Below are 19603 nucleotides of genomic sequence, written 5' to 3' on the forward strand. Positions count from 1 at the left end.
AAAACGGTCCACACTTTCTCCCATCACAGCATTACAATACAGTTTCTGAACTGGTAAGCAATTTAAGAATCAAAAGAAAAAGAAAATGCTTACTAGAAAATAAGGATAGAATAAAAAAATAAAGATAGAATAAAAAAAAAGATAGTAGAATTGATACTGAAACATTTATGGTTTCCACTATATCTGTGTTCAGAGAATAGATATTAGTCATTAGAGTCTTGGATGTGTCAAAAAAGTATTGACAACACTGATTTCATCACCTTAGTATTTTGTATGTGGTGCCAAATTGCCCCTCTGGTGTCTGTAGTGCATAATAGACCTGTAAGGACAACTGTCATTAGATTAAAACATACTGTATTATGTCATAAAAGAAACAACTTGCAGATATTCATGCCATAACATGTAACAGACATAATTTCCACCAGTTTGAGAAAGAAAAATGACAAATATAATTGTAGTGTGGGGGGGTCCCTAAGGGTTAAGACGTGTATACAGGTATTCAAATATATGAAGAATGAGTATACATTCTCTATTCAACACATATTTAACAGAGATAAGAGGAAACGTGTTTTTTCACTCTTTCAACAACAAGGGTACAATATGAATATGGTAGTATTGGGGGAAAAAAACTGAAAAAGTACAGTTTTATGTGAAGTAGTGAGTCCTGTTCAAAGTTTTGTTAAAAAAAAAAAAAAAAAAATGTTTTATGACATGTGTGCCTTCAGTTTGACACTCTTGGTAAATGCATCAGCTTTAATTTTTTATGGCAGTGTTTTTCAACCTTGGGGTCGGGACCCCACATGGGGCCACCTGAAATTCCTAGTAATTGATAAAAATAATTTTTAAAAAAGTACTAACAAAAAATATGTGGTGAGTTGAGAGAGAATCACAAAACATAAAAGACATGACAAACTCTGAAGCTGAAACTGAAGCACTGTGAGACTGTTTATCTGTCAAATGTTCATTGTGGTCAGTTTCAGATGCTGCAGCTCTTTCATAATTCATAGTTTGAGTTATTGTTTTTTCAGTATTAATAAAATGTTCTCTTTGTGCAGTAATCTCAACCTGGCTTTTCTGCCTCCATCCATAATAATATACATAATATAGACTAAATGCTGTCTAAAATTTTACATTTATTTGCAACATAGTATAGCAAACTATTACATGATCAAAAACAAATTAATTTTAGCAAAAAAAAAAAAAAAAAAGTCTCCAATTTGTATATCCGGGGTCGCCAGAAATTTGTGATGTCAAAATGGGGTCACGACCCAAAAAAGGTTGGGAACCACTGGTTTCTGGTTTCAGAGACAAACACTGTATGTATTTAGAATAATCTGTAACACCAGATATGGTGCTTTTGCATAGCTTCCATTTACCAGTGTCTCTCCTGTTTTGAATGAGTTCTCATTATTTTGGAATTCTCTGCAATTGCCTAAATCTACAAAGGTACAGAACTCATAGGAAACTTTTAAAGGTCTCTGTTCTTCCCTGGCCCTGACATCATGAGTGACAAATTGTATGTTTTTTTCCCCCCTTTTTCTTTTGAAATTTTCTTTTAAATTGTCCTTTTATTTTCTTCCTGGCTTTCAGTGTTATGCTTTGTGGTGTATATTTCCAAAGTGTCTCTTATCAGCTTTGTAAAAACGGCATATACTTGGTAAGTATTGATCATTGTAAGCTGAGTCCATGCACCATGACTTGTTACTTTCTGGAGAATCACGTGCCTCTGACGTATGTGTTTATGTGGTCACATGACAGTTTAACCTCGGCACCGGTTCATCAATCTCAGATAAACACTCAGTATCTGGTAACGGCGGTAATCCCGGATCTTCCTCCTCTGTCTGTTCACATTACTTCGGTTTAGTTCCTTCCACCGGCTCTTCTCTCCGGGACCTATGGCTCCCTCTGCCGCTGCCGTTGCGCTGTTCTCGGTGCTGCTGTCCGGTGTGTCCGCCGGTGTGTTTTTCAACACGAAGCAGCCCTGTTATGTCCCCAAACCCCGGAGGCAAGACTTTGGACTCAAGTAAGTTGAACAGACGGCTTGTGCACTTTCCACTGAAATTATCAGGCTAGTAATTAAAAATATAACTAACAACTGACTGTCGTATTTAGCTAACTAGCCTGCTAATGTTAGCTCTGTGCAGCCGTTTGGACCTTATCAGAAAATGTCAGGTTGACTTCAACTTAATGTTATCTTTTTTTAGCTAGAAATGTACGTTTTTATGCGTTTACACTGTCAGTTTTTTTGTTTTTGTTTTTTTTAAATTAAATTACTTTATACTAATGTAGGGGAAGTAAATACTTGGAGTTTTTATGTAAAAGTGCAATTATATGATTAGGCTAAGTACCGTTTTTTCCAATGGTTTAACAGTTGTTGAAACCATTTCAGAGCATCTTTTATAATCCAAAAATCAGGTTAGGCTGAACTGAAATAGACAGAAGCATGACTTGCACACAAATCATAACCAAGAATGAAAAAGGACAGTAAAGCAACTGGAGACCTTGGATTCAGTTAGAGGGTTCAAGGATTCAGGAATTTAATCCACTTCAATAATTTAACCCCTTTATGGCTCGTGGTACAGATTTCTTATAGATTTGTAGATATTTTTATGGATTATAAATATGTATAATTTAACATAATTTTGGAGCATTTCTATCATAATTTATAGTCCAAAAGTTTGGAAAAGCATCTAAAAGATACTAAATCCTTCATATAAAACGTGTTGAGGTGGACAGTCAGTAGATGTGCCAAAAATATGTAAGTTTAATATTGATTTTAGATTAATTCAAGGCCTGTTTATAAGGCCCAAAACCTTATCATGGTGTGGAAAAACCCTGAAATGGTCGGCTTCTTTCGGTTTCATTTCCTGTTTTTTTTGTGAGCACTTACCTATGACTAACTGTAAAAATATCACCTCATGACAGATGGTCTCAAAATTTACTTGTAATCATTTTTAGAAAATCACGAGGTTCTTTGTTTTAACTGAAACGCAGGTTGAGGAAGTTAACAGCACTGTAAATTCCTCTGCAGCTCAGTGATCAAACACATACTTAAGTAGAAAAGCACTCGGAGAGCGCAGACCTCCGCCAAGGCTGATCAGTGGCCCCCCCCGTGGGGCCCCCCACCCCCGATCACCACCAAAATTTAATCATTTCTTCCTTATCCCATTTCCAACAAACCCTGAAAATTTCATCCAAATCTGTCCATAACTTTTTGAGTTATGTTGCACACTAATGGACAGACAAACAAACAGACAAACAAACCCTGGCAAAAACATAACCTCCTTGGCGGAGGTAAATATACAATGCACTCATTATTTAAAGGAAGTAAATAACACAGTAGATTTAATGTTATCTTCACTTACTGTAACTAATATGTAGGTCAAGCTTTCACAAGTTACAGATTATTATTACTGCTGCTCTGTTAACTTTTACTGGATTTTCAGAGGCAGAAACCAAAGATAATGCGAGTTTTAAAATGTGATAATCATATATTGACACGAACAATTGTTGCTGATAAGGCAAGAGTTCCTTAAATTTTTTTTTTTAAGATTGTGACCCAGTTATACCGGTCTAAAATTTTCAATTGAAAAGTGAACCTGTCTGAGCTCTAAATATACTAAAAGTGTTTTTCTTACAAAATTACATCAAATTAATAGTATTTTAGGCTTTTTTGTATAAACATCTCTGCTTAGCTAGCCATTGGCCATCATACATTTTTTGTGCAAATGTGTCTATAATGAATACAGATTTATAAGTGCATCTTAAATATACAGTAAAAAAAGGATTACAAGTGTGATCCAATCAAACTATCTTGGAAGCTTTCTGACAAAAAAAAAAAAAATATGGACAGTTTATTTTTTAAGAAAGGGAGTTAAAAAGAGAAGTTAATCTTTAATCTGGACAAGACATTGCAGTAAATGTATTTGACTCCGTGTCTGTATGTGCTGATTACAGGACCGCACCTCTTCCTCATGAGAATTTAAACATTTCTGATCTGCCAAAGTCCTGGGACTGGAGGAATATCAATGGCACCAACTATGTCAGCACCACCCGCAACCAGCACATTCCTCAGTACTGTGGCTCCTGCTGGGCTCATGGCAGCACCAGCGCCATGGCAGGTATGGTTCATGACTGTTTTAGTGGCAGGAGTTGGTGAAGCTTGTATATGCACACATCCACTTCCTGTTTACCCTCAGGACTTATTGAATAGCTCTGGTTTGTCTCTACAGATCGCATCAACATTAAGAGGAAAGGAGCGTGGCCCTCTGCTTACCTCTCTGTCCAGCATGTGATCGACTGTGGGGATGCTGGGAGCTGTCACGGGGGGGATCACAGTGGGGTGTGGGAGTACGCCCACACGAACGGAATCCCAGATGAGACCTGCAATAACTACCAGGCTAAAGACCAGGGTGAGCATCCCTAATGCAGAAAATAATGGTGATAAACAGCCACTTAAACCATCTGAATCTGTGGATCATACATGGTCTGTTGTCTCCTCTAAAGCCTGTAAACCCTTCAATCAGTGCGGCACCTGCACCACGTTTGGAGTGTGTAACATTGTGAAGAACTACACTCTGTGGAAAGTTGGGGATTATGGATCTGTCAGCGGGAGGGAGAAGATGATGGCGGAGATCTACGCTAGAGGGCCAATCAGGTCTGAAATTTACCTTCATATTTGTCTTTTTTTTTTCGCTCATTGCACCAACAGTCAGTCAATACAAAAAAAGAGACATACACTCCAGATAACAGGATGTGGGTTTGGTAGCGTGCAACCTACATCCACTCCACAGACACAAATACTGTCTAATCATACTGTAAAGATGCAAAAATATGTTTACACTTTGCTTCTAAATGTTGACAAAACTGTCTTGCACTTAATGTTGCTTGCAGGGTCACACATATAATGTACTGTATCATTAACTATCAGCTTATTGGAAAACATTGGCAAAGTGTCATTTCAAAGGTTTTTTGCTCTCAATCTTAGTTACTTCATTTTGATAGTAAGGATTTTACTAATTCACTAGTTGTCTTGGCTATTTTCTAAAGGAAAAGTCACTAAAGCAGGGACATCAAACTCTTTTTAGTTCAGGAGCCACATAAAACGCAATATGATATCAAGTGGGCCGGACCAGTAAAATAATAACATTATAACCTATAAATAATGACACATCCAATTTTTTTACTTTGTTTTAGAGTGGAAAAAGTAAAATTATTTCATCTACAAACTATCCTTTTAAAAACATGAATAACATGAACTTGAAATTTCTTAAAGTGTAATGTTAAAAATAATAATTTCATGGGAGAATGACTGTTTCTGTGATTCTGCTATCTTCTGCAGATGAAGCATTTTTAAAATCTTTCTTACTCACTATCAGTGGGGAGATGATTGGGAAAACTGTCAGTTATTGGCTCAGAAGTTGTAAAATATAGTCATGCACAGTGAACCATTAAGTGCTTTATAATGACTAAAAAAGAACAAATGTGCTTTTATTTGATAAGTAACTGGTTAATTGTGAATATTTGTGCCTTATTATAAAGTGTCAGGTGCCAAAATGTTTGTTTCATCTGACATTTCACTTGCAACCTTTGTTCATCTTTTTCCAGTTACAATATGACATCATTTATATTTCATCATTTATGTTTGTTTTTTTTTTTCTCAGCTGTGGGATCATGGCCACAGACAAGCTGGATGCGTACACCGGAGGTCTCTACTCTGAATACCAGGATTATCCTTCCATCAATCACATCGTGTCGGTGGCCGGGTGGGGAGTGGAGAACGACATTGAGTACTGGGTCGTACGTAACTCCTGGGGGGAACCATGGGTGAGTCACCGTCACAGACATATTGAGGAGTCGGTCTGAACTCAAGAATAAAGAACTTAAAATAAGTAAAGACTCAACAGGTTCATTTCTGTTCAAGTTATTGGACCGGACATTTTAATTTTTTCCAAACTAAAATAAAGTGATGCTTTCTACTAATGATATGCAAGCAAAAATAAACACTGAAAACCTAATTTAATCAGCCTTATCAGTACTGTGCAGGTTGATAAGAACTGAGTGAAACTGTGGACTATGTGTTAAACAGCCCCACAACTGCCAACACGGTTCGATTCAGTAGTCACTGGTGCAAAGATGTTTTTATTTTCAGAGAAGATAGTCACTTATTCAGCCCTCACTGATGCAGGAGAGTTGGAAGTATCACTAAAAACAGAGGAAATATGTTAGCATTAGCACCTTTTACCAGCTAATGTCCCCCTATTTCAAATGACATAATAGAAAAATCACAAACATTTTTTATGGGAAAAAAAAAAAAAAAAGTTTCTCGTGGATCTTAATTGTTGACATGACATGTTTTCACAGCTTTTAAGATTAAAACGATCTGATTTGTAACCATTTAAACTGACTGAATCTGTCAAATGTTAAAAAACTTGGTCACAAGACTTAAATTAGTTAATACTTAATTACCTTCATTTGCTGTCAATGTAGTAACACTGTAGTGGAAATACTCTTGACTGTTAGAGGTGAACCCTTTAAAAATGACAGTAACTAAGCACATTTCTGTGTCCTCAGGGTGAGAAGGGCTGGCTGAGGATCGTCACCAGCGCCTACAAAGGAGGAAGTGGAAGCCAATACAACCTGGCGGTGGAGGAGGACTGCATGTACGGAGACCCCATCGTCCCCAAGGATTACCTCTAAACCAGAACCAGGTTTTAACCGTCACATCTCCCTGTCTAACAGAGGGATGGTTTTTATTAGGAAAAAACTGAAAAGGGAATTTGTCATCAATTTTTTTGTTTGTTTCTGTAGATTTTTTACCAATTTTTTTTACACTTTACTTTAAATCAGGGGTCACCTTTTAAGTGCCATGAGCTGTTAAAGTTTTATGACAGGGAAGCATGTTGGTCAGCTGTTTTATGAACTGAAACTTAAAGAAACACATCAGTGCAAGTAACTTCTTTGCTAGATTAAAAGACAGGTGAAAAGCTAAGTTCACATCCATATAAAGGACAGATGCTGTAATCAGTTTTTATTTTCAAATGCCAAAGAATATTGTTTGCTTATTTGTTGTTCTGTCTTTGAATGTTTTCAGTTTGTGGTGTTGAATTACTGACAGTATTGCACTACATCCTGATATAGACTTTATACACAAACGCTTGACGAATTCTTGTGCCTTATTTGCACTTGCAATATAGTATAGGTTTATGTGTTTGTGACTTTTTCACAATGTATGAGACAAATCAGAAAACTCAAACTCTGCAATCTGTTTTTCAAATCTTGCCAATAAAAACACTAGATCCAAAACCTGTCACATCTGTATGTTTTTCTTTCCAGAGTTAAGCTCAGCTTGACAGGAGTTAAAATCCATATAAATGCAATGCTTTCGTGGTTGCAAACAATGATTTCTTTTCACAATTCAGCTGTCTCATTGTAGACTTTACGGTAAACTTGACAAATTTGGACAAATCCAGTACACACAGTATCATCCTGTGCAGACATAGGTTTCAGGAAGGTGAGTTCAGAAAGGTGTGAGTTTTATAACTGATTCAGAAGCCAATAATGTTTCAGTGTCACTTTTCAGATTTTTAACATCAGAAAGGTGGACATGACCTTGACATTGAGAAAGGGAAACTGCAATTTTAGAAAAGTAAATATGTAAAAACATTGTCTTAAAGACTAATGTCTTGTTAGGATTCACACTGATTAAACTGAATTTAAGCCTTTTTAACAACTTGCAGACATGTTTTCAGAGAACATACCAGATATTGTTCTTTGATAGTCAATTGCATAATCTATCACAGCTGTGTCTGAACCAGAGAAAATGTTGTCTACCTTGTGTGTACATAGTGAGTTTTTCATCTTTGATTTGGAATAAAATTTACTGCTTTTCATCTTTACGTTTTGTGGTGGACCTACATTAACATGTTTATTAATGGACTGAGACACTTAATTACAACAAAAAATGAAGAACAACTTCAAGTAACATAACTTTATTTTAAAACAAATCAAACCAACATAAAAAAAAAATCAAATATACAGGTAAAAAAAAAAACCTTAGCTGCACCTTCAGAGGCCTACCCCACATGTCTGCTGTATTTCACATCGGTTCCTCCAGCTCAGTGAAATATTCCTTTTGTTGCCTCAATACAAAGTTACTCCCTGTGCACGGGATCACACTGATCAGTCTTTCTCCAACCTATGTGCTTTAATACCTAACAGGAAATTTGGATCTTCTGTCACTGTCCGTTTTCAAGGTAAAATTTTTCAATACCATTGTGTTCATGTCAGTTGATCATGATGAAGTTGGACTTGCAGTGAGCTGAAAAACAAATTATCTGTTAGTGCTATAAAAAGGATAAGGAGAGGAGGCTCACATGAAATACTCAAAACACTACTTTCACAACCAGTTCCTCTTTTTTCAGCTTAGAGCTTCACTCCAACGCCCCATCTTTAGAGTGATACCTAACACTAAAGCATGCTTTTAGCTGTGAAGGGAATTATGACTAAACTGTGATCTAACACATTAATAGCAGCTTCACTCGACATCTTAATAATGGAGCAGAATCAAACTTTTAAGTGAAATCTTTAGTGAAGTCATAAATTTTGTTTTTAAAAAGCCTTGAATCAGTGGTGTTCAGTTCTGTCTTTCGTCAGATTCTGATAAAACTTGATTCTTACAGGTCTAACTGTCTTTTCACTGCTCTATTCAGTACCTCTGGACTCATGTGAAGGCAGTGATTTTGCCTTGTTAAAACACTGTCTTGACCAGTTATTTATTGCTCTGAATGTGAAATGATGTATTAAAACACCACAGTAATACACCAATGCAAGCTGCAGATGTTCACTTTTTGTCAGGGAGCTGGTAGATTTAAGAACACTTCAGGGTTTCAGTTCCTTTTGTGACAGGACTGTATTACATAAGAAAAAGCAGCAAAAGTATTCTACATTTAGTGTATGTGTCAAAGGATATTGAATTTCAGGTGGGCTGTTATTAGATGATGAAACCAGTACAGAACCTCAAACTGACCAGGCTGACATGGTTCCACATTTGTCTCTGAAACTATTCCCTGAACTACTTCCCTCTCAACAACACACCAATCATCTCCATCTGAGCCTCTTTCCAACTTGGTCGCTGTTTTCAGGATCACGCAGTGGGTGAAGAACAAGTTGTGTCACTTACCAATGAACTCTGCGACAGGATCGTGTTCTCCCTCTGTGCGGATTGTTCCTGCGATGCTGTCGTTCTCCAGAATCGGCAAAAAGAGTTGAACAAAGTCTGACGTGTATGGAGGAGCAATCACATCCAGCACCTTGAAAAGATGGATTTATATTGAATAGGTTTGCTGTAAAAAGGTTCAATCAATGTTTTAATGTAGGAAGAAATTTTAAATTAACCTAGAGCAGGGGTGTTAAACATATGGCCCGTGGGCCAAAAACAGCCTGCTGTAGAGTCCAATTTGGCCGGTGGGATAAATGTGTGATCATAGTAACCTTTGTAGATTCACTGTGATCTGTGAGTTGTGTTAATGTGTAAATAATAAACTGAGGTATAATATTGTTAAAACTCACATTTTTCTTAAGTTCCAGGTTGTTTGTGGTTGTTCATGTTATTCACATTTTTTGAAGGATACATCATGGACACAAACATTTCCAAAAAGTCATTTTAGTTATTACTTTACAGGTCTGATCCACTCAAGATTATAATGGGCTGTATGTGACCCCCTGAACTATAATGGGTTTGACACCCCTGATCTAAAGTCTACATGTTCACATAAAATGCAACGTGCACAATCAATTCTCATCAGTTTTCACACGATTATATTTCAAGGAGGCTTTTGCTCGTTGAAAACATTGTAAAGTAATTAAAACACTTATTCATGAGATGCTATAGAAGATTACATGATTTCAACTTGAGGATAATAAACCAAAAACCACAGTATTTTAAAACGTAAAACTAAAAATCAAACAATTGTATGCTGAAAAGTATTCAGTTATGAAAGATAATGTGAGGAAGTTTAGGGTGTGCAGATGGATGGTCATCCTTAAAGGTCACTTCCTGTCTAATGTTTTATCTCTATGGTAACTATAAAATAGATGCAGCCGTTACCTCTGTAACAAAATATCTAATGAGGGAGATATCTGTGTTGAGCTTCTCCAGACATTTGCGAATGTAACCGACCACAGGCAGGACGTAGCCACGGCTCAGCAGATGAACCATCCTGTCCAGCAGAGTCTTCTTCAACTCAAGCTGCAGAGAAAAAAAAAAAAGACCATGAGCTGAGAAGTCAAAGGTACAAAACCAAGCAGAAACCAGAAGTTACAATCTCACACAGACCTGCTCCATGACGTCCAGCTGAGAATGCTCCGTCTCAAACAGTTTAATGAGTAGCTGGAGGACCTGTGGGTGCAGCAGCTGGTGACATGTACAGATCTGTGGACACCAAGGGGTCGCTGTCATCAGATGGTTACAGAGTGACCATAGTTTAGGTTTTAGATCTTGTCGTAACCTCTTACTTCGTCCAGCAGAGCTAAATGGACTGGAGTGTGGTCCGTCTGCAGCTGAAAGTACCGCGGCTCCGACACCGTCCAATCCACCCACTTTAAAACCCCCATGGCAACGACCGGGAACCTGAACCCAGACGGGATGGTTAACGTTAAGTAGAAGGAAGAAGAAACCCCCAGTAATAACGCAACAGTTTCCAAAGGACAAAATATCAAATGTATTCATCAGTACTTTTTCTTGTGTTGCTGCATTTGTAAACATTGTATTTTGGGCTAAAACAAATTCATCAGCAGAATAAAAAATACAAATAAGATACAACAATTCAGCAGGCATATGTGAATAAAACTGAAAAATAAAAGAATCACTGTTTCATTTAAGCCAAGTGATTGTGTGGCTGCTCTGGACTGAAATACAATAAAATACTGATACCTTTGAAAAATGTGTGAAATTTTGTTCAATAAAAACTGCATTTTAAATAGTAACACATCAGAAACTAACCAACATAAAAACACTTTGGAATGAGGATTTCAACATTACATTAAAAACATTTTATTCTCTTTCAGATTCGGAAAATTAACTAAATTTAATTAAACAGTTTAACATCATCATTTTTTCTAAACTTATTTCTAGTCAGATTCTTGTATACTACTTCTACATAAATTCATTTATTTACTGAAATAGTAAAAAGTTGCAAAGGTCAAAGTAAAAAATGCAACACAGGAAAAATCTGAAGAAAAGAGCCCTAGGCCACAGGGTTTCACTAATATTTAATAATATTAAAATAATGTGTAGAGCAGTGACGTATAATTGTAGTCAGTTACTAAATTATTGACAACTTCAGGAAAAATGTCAAAATTCTTTGATTCCAGCTTCTTAAATGTGATTTTATTCTGGCTCCTTTGTCCTCTGTGACAGTAAACTGAATATTTTAGGATTGTGAACCAAATTAGACATTTGAGGACGTCATCTTGTGCTTTGGGAGACTTCTACATTTTTTGACCTTTTATAAGCAAAATAACAAATAAATTTTAATCTGTTTATCATTTTAATTAACAGTTTAACCAACAGGGACAGGGATCATTAGTTGTAGCCATATATGTAGAATTAAAAGAATTCAACAAACCCATGTGTCATTGTCTTTCACTCACCGGATGCACTGATACAAAGTGCCAAGCTCAGCCACCAGCTCTGTAGCGCCTTTGTTTTCATTACAGCACAGATTGTGAACAGTTTCTATGGCTTTAGACGTCGACTTCAACTCATCTTTATTGATGTTAACTCGCTTGTTCTGTGAGGAAGACAAAAACAACCATGTGAGGTATGTAAGAAGTAACTCTCTTCATGAACTCATCAGAAGCAGGTGATATTCCAAATATTTCCAACTACCAACCAAGAACTCCAAACTCTTTTCTAGCAGACAGTGTTTTGTACCTTCTTCCATGTCTCGACCACACTGGCAGCATAAGCCAGGATGTGAATATATTTGTGTTTATGGTCTTGGTTAATTTTGGATCCAGGCTTAAACAGCGACTGCATGAACAGGTCCAAGAAAGCCGGTACTCTGATCTGAGGGGAACAAACACACAGGTTTTACACAGTGTCGTAATTGGTGTGTATAGTGAGTGTACACAGGGCTTCAGATCTCACCAGCTCAACCGGAGGAGGGTCCATGCTGCTGAACATTTTGAACAGGACTGTGATATCGGCCGGATTCAGGGCTCCTTTGGACAACATGGCCCCGAGTGCCTGACAGGCTCGGGGGTAGGCTGCTGCAGTACCGAGTGCAAGTGTTATCTGACTGGCATCATGGCCTCTGAAATATAAACCACATCCACAGCTTTACCACTGACAGAAATGCATCATCTCCATTTACAATGTAACCACTGCACTTCCTTTAGTCACATGTCTCTGAAGGTTTTCAGCCCGCATCATCAAAGCCGCAACAGACACACACAAGAAACTTTAATCTGTTCTTTTCCTCCACAGTTGAACTACTAATAAAACCATGTGAATAAGACAGACTGACCATTTTGAACACATAAAACTATACATGAAGCCCTTCCCCCTTGTATGTTACCTCTCATGTGCCGATTTCTGCACCTCCTGGCCAATCCTTCGCACAGCTGAGCCCCCCTGTTCCTCCTGAGCGAGGATGGACATCATGGCCTGGGCGAAGAGGTATGTGTGCTCGCCGTGACACACCATTTTCTACAGAAGGCAAGAAAAAAACATTTGTTTCCACTGGGAAATATTTCAATATAACACAAAACAATGGATTAACTGACAACAGAAGCTTCATTCATTTAAACTTATGATCAGAAAATGACAAAGGTAAGACAAAATTCATAACGCAACCTTTATTTTTGCTTTTCTTTGTCTCATTCAGTGAGTTTTAGTTGTAGAGAAATAATACTTGTACTGTTAAATCTGCTTTGTATATGCTTAGCAGTACAAAGTTTGGCGCTTTATCAAATCATTCTGGTCTCGGGCTGTTTGCTTATTTTAGATATTTGCCCATTTAAATGCTCGTTGTTTGGATTGCGTTCTGTTGTCTAACAAATGGTTTTGTTGAGTTTTAAGCTGACGTTCTTCTAATCATGTAAATGTGAAGAATGTGTTATTGCTAAAAGAGTTGCATAGTGTTACTGTGGTAACACAGATTAAACTGTGACACCGAGGGCAACTGGGCTTGAGAGGCTACAGGGTACAAGAAAGGAAAACAATATAAGACACAAGAGGAGCCTAAATGAGCCTCACAGCAAATTCTGGCAGGTTCTTCTCAAGGTTCTCCTCTCCACCGTCCAGCAGTGTGGCCAGAGACGTCCGCAGTACCCGAGAAAAAACCTCCAGCTGCTGACACGCTGTCGACACGCTGGTGATCTCACCCTGATATCCTGCATCTGAAATGAGCTTAAAACAGACGTTCATCTTTAAAATAACAATCAATCGCTCAATTTTTGCTTTTATTTGTACTTCAGCAGCAATGTGTGGAGGAAAATTATGGTTGGGCATCATTTTCATGACTTGGTTAGTCTTAATAGTTTTAGTAACATCCCTTTAATCCAAACTGAAACATCTCAGCATCTTTTAATGACATCTTTCTCTATCAATCTTTCTCTAGTGCCACCAAGAGGCCAAAATTATAATATGTGGTAAATTGTTTAAAAAATAAAAAGAAGAAATAACAAAAAGACAAGATTCTTTCATTACCTCCGCCAAGGAGGTTATGTTTTTGCCAGGGTTTGTTTGTTTGTTTGTTTGTCTGTCCGTTAGTGTGCAACATAACTCAAAAAGTTATGGACAGATTTGGATGAAATTTTCAGGGTTTGTTGGAAATGGGATAAGGAAGAAATGATTAAATTTTGGTGGTGATCGGGGGTGGGGGAGCCCACGGGGGGGGGCCCATTTCCAACAAAACCCTGAAAATTTCATCAAAATCTGTCCATAACTTTTTGAGTTATGTTGCACACTAACGGACAGACAGACAAACAAACAAACAAACCCTGGCAAAAACATAACCTCCTTGGCGTGGGGGGGCCCACGGGGGGGGGGGGGGGGCACTGATCAGCCTTGGCGGAGGTCTGCGCTCTCCGAGTGCTTTTCTAGTTTCAATAAGTGCAAATTGAAGCAGCAAAAATATTTAGAAGCACAGTTTGTTTGTGTTAGCCTACCTTTACAGTGAAGTTGAGCATCAGACAGTCTGGATGAGCTTCTGCCAGTTTATAGAACAGATCTCTCCATGTGGTATGTGCAATCATCTGCTCGAGCCACGCAGGCGTCTGAAAGCAGCAGAGAGCTTTCACATCAACACAACTTTTAACCATGTACCACAGACAAAAATATATCCTGCAAAAACTTTGACACAACTTTAACCAATAAGTCTCTGAATTTTTTCTCATCTTCATAGTTTAGTCTGAACTTTTAAGACTGATCTATTACAAGTTTGCAGCTGGTCTTTAGTCTGACCAAAAGGTGTTCTCAGTGTAAATCACACTGAACCATAATTTGGCTCTTTTACTGTGTGAAAACAATTTTTGGATTGTTCAAAATTTTCACACAATTCATGGTCACAGTCAGAGATGATAGCTGTTGTCAAAAAAAAAAAGACAAAATTAAATTAATAAATGGAGGACATTACATATATGCTGATGTCCAACATAAACAAATCAAGTGAAGTACAAGGAGACACAGCTCACATACCTTGTGATATTATGTACAAATATCAAATATAACAAAGTGATTTAGTTCTCAAAATTGCAGTGTGAAAGTAAAAGTAACTGGATCAAAAGTACAAAATGTAAACAACAAGCCTCACCTCTCCCTCTACGGTGAAAATGGAATCTGCCTTCTGTGGGTCAAAGTGTTTTATCAGGAGACTCTTCAGGTGGTTTTCTACTCGTTCTTGCACCTGAGCAGGTTCTACTCCTGCAGGCAAAATTGAAAAAACAGTGATTATCATCATGAAAGACTTTTTACTTTAGGATACAGGACTCTGAGCCCAAAAATGTAGAGTAACACTACACAAACAATCCCTCACCCATCTGTATGAGCCACTCTGCTAACAGATTAACTGTTTGAGCCACGGCAGAGTAGTTCTCAGAAAGAAGCTGGATGACATGTTCTGGAGAGCCACCTGCTTGGAAATACCTACAAAAATAAATGTTCAGCATATTATTCATAAATCAAATGTCTCCTTTAATATTTAATTGTCACATATAATCTACTAAACACAAATTCTACTGATAAGAAGGGTCTTTACATTTTTAAAGTGTTGAAGATCGCTGGCTCCATGATGTAATCCCTACTGGAGAATTTCTGCAGACAGGTTTCCTGGACTGTCCCATCACTTTCTCCTTCACCGTAACCATCCTCCTGTAAAAAAGTAATATTCAAATCAGTACATTTACATTCCAGAACTGAAAGGTGTCATGAAGAGTCAACACATGCAACATAAATATCTGGTGCTATGGCAACAATATTTTATTTTTTTGTTAAATAATTTTCCTGTAATTATTTGTAACACTACTACTATTTGTTTAGTCAAAGAAAACTGTGAAAAACATCAAATGTCTCCCTTACATTTTTAAAATTACTCGACTGAACTCCCAAAAATATTCAGTTTGTAATAACAAGGAAAATACCTGCATCTGATGATCATGCACTTAAAAAAATCATGCAATTTTGTTCATAAAAACCTAAAACAAGTACAATAATGTGAGAATGCCTGCATAAAAGTGTTACTTGAGTCCAAACAATGGGAGCTTATTTCAGCTTTCCATACATTGATAGTCCAGAAAAGTTTGTTTGCATCACACAGTGCAGGATTATGACACAGGTGATGATAGTAATATTTACTAAATGAACATAGAATTAGATAATCTAACTGAGTGTAAGAGACAGATATCGGAGGGTTATGTGGTGGCTGTCAAAAACAACAAACATCTAAATCATTGTACTTTTTTCTGTCTTTTCCTAATTGAATACTATGTACATATGGCTACTATGGCTTTAAAATACCATCGTGTCGCTGAAGAGCCGATTATAACCTACAAAATGCAATGACAGAAATATAAACACCACACAAAAAGCCACCTTAAAATTAGTGCAGTCGATGTTAACAGGTAACGTGTCCGTTAATTTACGACATGTCATCCAGCTGGATGAGTCGTTAGCAGCCGGCAGGTGATTAGCACAGCAGCTAAACTACAGTGGACTGAAAAACACGCCGAACACCTCAAAAGTAAATCTGTGTGGACTTATATATGTGCCTATCTGAACCTGTGTTGACTTGTCCTGATAATTCCACACTTGGAACAGCTACAGACAAGCTAACGCTGCTTAGCTAACTAACTATGAAGGCAGCAACAAGTCGTCTTCTCACCAGGTTCCCTTCCGTGCCTTCCCAGTCTCCTCCACCGCTGTAATATTCCTCATCCATGACGACAGGAAATACGCAATGTTAGAAAAGATAAAATACCCCAGCTGCAAAGGTGAAACCTGTAAAAGACTCCGTTTTTCTGCAGGAGATGCTGTGCTGACGAAGCTAGCCTTGTCGGCTAACAACAACAGGAGGAAAATGGCGTGAACACAGGCCACGCCCACTGGAATGCTATTTGGGTAAATCCTCCCTGTGCTTTGTCTGTAAGGCAACACTGTACACAACCTGCCTGTTTAATTCAAGGGGTTTCAACAAACAGAATTAATGAATCACAAATCTACCAGGTTAAGAGTTTTTACGTCCGTCAGAATCTGGAAATTGGAGTATGGATTGAAAAAAGTCGTACGTTTTGCTGTGGTTGTGGAAAAACTGCTTGCACTCGGACTGTAATTATCGTATGGGAAAATCAACTGGAGTTAATATGGAATTATATTTGTGCCAGTTTCTTGAGCTAGCAACAATAGATTCTGAGCACACAATTAGAGATTTTGAGCACATAAAAATATATTTTGCGAGCACATCAATTATATTTCAAAAAGAAATTACCCTTGAGCAAACAAAAATCGATATTGTGCTCCATAAATGCGTTTGCATGTTAGTTTTACTCATAATGTTCTCTCACAAATTCTTTCCGTGGCGCACAAACAGACCGCTGCACTCACTCACTTTCCCCTTCCCTCTCTTGCTCAACCTCCCTCTCCCTGCGCGCTCAGGTTGTAGTGTCCGCACACTCAACTTGACACACATGTTACAATTGTGCCACAAAACCAACCAATCGGAGAGTTTGCGGAAGTACACTCTGATTGGCTGTTCACTCTCCAATTAGCTCGCTAGTTACATTTACCCGAAAAAACAGCGCTCAATGAGACAGACACGGACCGGAAGAGGAGGAATTGATTCTACACAAACTTATACAAATAAATAGATATAATGTAAACCCAGACAATGCAGCCCTAACATTACGGCACTATAGTACAAAAACTAAACAAAGTAGTGGTATGACATGAGACAATAATCATAATAATAATGAATACTGACCCAAGTTTGTGTAGAATCAATTCCTCCTCTTCCGGTCCTTGTCTGTCTCATTGAGCGCTGTTTTTTCGGGTAAATGTAACTAGCGAGCTAATTGGAGAGTGAACAGCCAATCAGAGTGTACTTCCGCAAGCTCTCTGATTGGTTGGTTTTGTGGCACAATTGTAACGTGTGTCAAGTTGAGCATGCGGACACGACAACCTGAGCGCGCAGGGAGAGGGAGGTTGAGCGAGAGAGGGAAGGGGAAAGCGAGCGAGCGCAGCGGTCTGTTTGTGCGCCATGGAAAGAACTGGTGAGAGAACATTATGAGTAAAACTAACATGCAAACGCATTTATGGAGCACAATATCGATTTTTGTTTGCTCAAGCGTAATTTCTTTTTGAAATATAATTGATGTGCTCGCAAAATATATTTTTATGTGCTCAAAATCTCTAATTGTGTGCTCAGAATCTATCGTTGCTCGCTCAAGAAACTGGCACAAATATAATTCTATAAGTTAATGGAAGGAAATCAGGGTTGTCAAACAAGTGACCCGTGGGCCAAAACCAGCCCTCCGGAAAATTAAATCCGGACTAATGGAGGAATTTTAAAATTCCAAAACATATGCAGAAGACACTGACAGTCAAGTGTGTCACTGAATGATGACAAGTTGTTTTGATCATAAAGTGAAATGCTATATTTTGTTTAGTTCCAGATGCCTGTTACTAAATATTTTGTGCCTTTGTAGATCCACTGCAATCTGTAAATTGTAATGCACATGTTTAAATTATAAACTAGGACATAATATTCGAATTCACTTATTTTTCTAAACATGTCTGATTTGTTCATGGATAGTCAGGTTATACACATTTTTTTGTTTATGGATAGTTTGTAAATACTACTGTACTCAAACTAAAATATAAAAGTTGAGTTCTCATTATTTTAAAGTTATTATACTATAAGTGTTCTGGCCCACTTGCGATCAAATTGGGTTGTATGTGGACCCTGAACTAAAATGAAGTTGAGATTCCTGGTATGGCTGCTCCGGATGTGAAATTTCATGGTATTGCTCTATGGAGGGTATGCACGTGACGTCACCATTAACGGAAGTCACCGCGGTTATGCCCACTGAGTGGCAGAAAGAGGGAGATGAGTAGCGGCTTTGGCTTGAATACTGCGAAAACTTTAGAACAGTCTAAAAAATGGGGAAGAGCTGTTGTGCCATTGATTGCACAAATAGGTTTAAAAAGCACTCAGAGCTATTGTTTTAGCGGCTACCTAAAGCGAAAGACAGAAGAAGCAGATGGATCGCTGCAATTCGTAGAAATAACTGGAATCCAGGCAACAAAACCTAGATTTGTGGTTGCCATTTTGTGTCAGGTAACGTTAATTTATGCTGTATTCTTGCATAAAATCATACCTTAAATTACATATCGTTTTGGCTAACGTTACTTCTTAGTAAAGCTCTTAATGTTAGCATCTGTCATTTAGTTCTATATTTCATAACTGAAACGTTTTTGTCTTCAATTATGTGATTATGAACCTTGTGCTCTATATGATTTGTGAACTAGCTTAAACTGAGGCTAACCTAGTTTTCCAAATAAGGGGGTACTCTGGCACAAAGCTGTTGTAACTGTGTTGTATCAAGTATTTGATGTTAACTCTACTTAAATATCCACAGTACCAGTAGATCATCCACTCACTTGGGTCAATACTAAGGGTTCAACTACAGTAAATCAGTAGTGAACTGTGAGCACTACTGCTGGGCCTTTACCTTGGCAATCACCGCCAAGAAAATACGTCTGCACTGACATAAAACCTCAAAAACAATAGTATGTTGAATTAAAGCACTCACCAGCTGTAATCCTCTAATTAACGATGACAAGGATGTCAACAGCTCTTTGTCTTTTGTATGCTTTCAGGCTTTGCATTGTGTATTTTCCTGGCATTGAAATCAGGTTCATATAAATGTCAGGATAGGTGATTTCCGGCCACATATCAATGTTCGTAGACCACTTGTTGTTTGGTAGCTTGTATGGATCCATGTCCAGTCCAATTGTCTTTAATTTCATGTTATATTCCACATTTTTCTGGTCTCGCTGTAGTTATTGCTATGTTCCGCCATGTTGAGCCGGTTTGTTTTTGCC

The 19603-nt window shown here is 37.8% G+C and overlaps 2 protein-coding genes across 2 annotated transcripts; one reads left to right on the forward strand and one right to left on the reverse strand.

Moving 5' to 3' along the window:
* Positions 1–1767: 1767 nt before the first annotated feature.
* On the forward strand, positions 1768–7305 carry ctsz (cathepsin Z). The gene is made up of 6 exons (XM_030134097.1): positions 1768–2023; positions 3958–4121; positions 4233–4412; positions 4507–4657; positions 5664–5826; positions 6574–7305. Exons 1-6 carry the CDS (start codon positions 1896–1898, stop codon positions 6697–6699), a joined length of 912 nt encoding a protein of 303 aa, XP_029989957.1. The 5' UTR covers positions 1768–1895; the 3' UTR covers positions 6700–7305.
* A 672-nt stretch (positions 7306–7977) lies between these two features.
* Positions 7978–16579, reverse strand: nelfcd (negative elongation factor complex member C/D). Its single transcript, XM_030134094.1, has 15 exons — positions 16386–16579; positions 15264–15376; positions 15042–15151; positions 14820–14929; positions 14176–14283; positions 13262–13414; positions 12582–12712; positions 12152–12317; positions 11936–12070; positions 11653–11792; positions 10516–10630; positions 10337–10432; positions 10109–10249; positions 9182–9311; positions 7978–8320 (listed from the first exon to the last, which is right to left on the reverse strand). Exons 1-15 carry the CDS (start codon positions 16440–16442, stop codon positions 8286–8288), a joined length of 1740 nt encoding a protein of 579 aa, XP_029989954.1. The 5' UTR covers positions 16443–16579; the 3' UTR covers positions 7978–8285.
* Between the last annotated feature and the right edge of the window lie 3024 nt (positions 16580–19603).

The sequence above is a fragment of the Sphaeramia orbicularis genome, chromosome 5 (assembly GCF_902148855.1).
Source record: "Sphaeramia orbicularis chromosome 5, fSphaOr1.1, whole genome shotgun sequence".
NCBI classification, from domain to species: Eukaryota; Metazoa; Chordata; class Actinopteri; order Kurtiformes; family Apogonidae; genus Sphaeramia; species Sphaeramia orbicularis.

Excerpts from the sequence above, each read along its gene's own strand:
- ctsz (XM_030134097.1), top strand. The coding sequence starts at position 1,896 with ATGGCTCCCTCTGCCGCTGCCGTTGCGCTGTTCTCGGTGCTGCTGTCC. Across the intron at positions 4,122-4,232 it reads CAGCACCAGCGCCATGGCAG|ATCGCATCAACATTAAGAGG; the intron begins GTATGGTTCATG and ends TTGTCTCTACAG. Across the intron at positions 4,413-4,506 it reads CTACCAGGCTAAAGACCAGG|CCTGTAAACCCTTCAATCAG; the intron begins GTGAGCATCCCT and ends TCTCCTCTAAAG.
- nelfcd (XM_030134094.1), bottom strand. The coding sequence starts at position 16,442 with ATGGATGAGGAATATTACAGCGGTGGAGGAGACTGGGAAGGCACGGAA. Across the intron at positions 15,377-16,385 it reads AAGGCACGGAAGGGAACCTG|GAGGATGGTTACGGTGAAGG; the intron begins GTGAGAAGACGA and ends ACTTTTTTACAG. Across the intron at positions 12,318-12,581 it reads CAGAAATCGGCACATGAGAG|AGGCCATGATGCCAGTCAGA; the intron begins GTAACATACAAG and ends TTTATATTTCAG.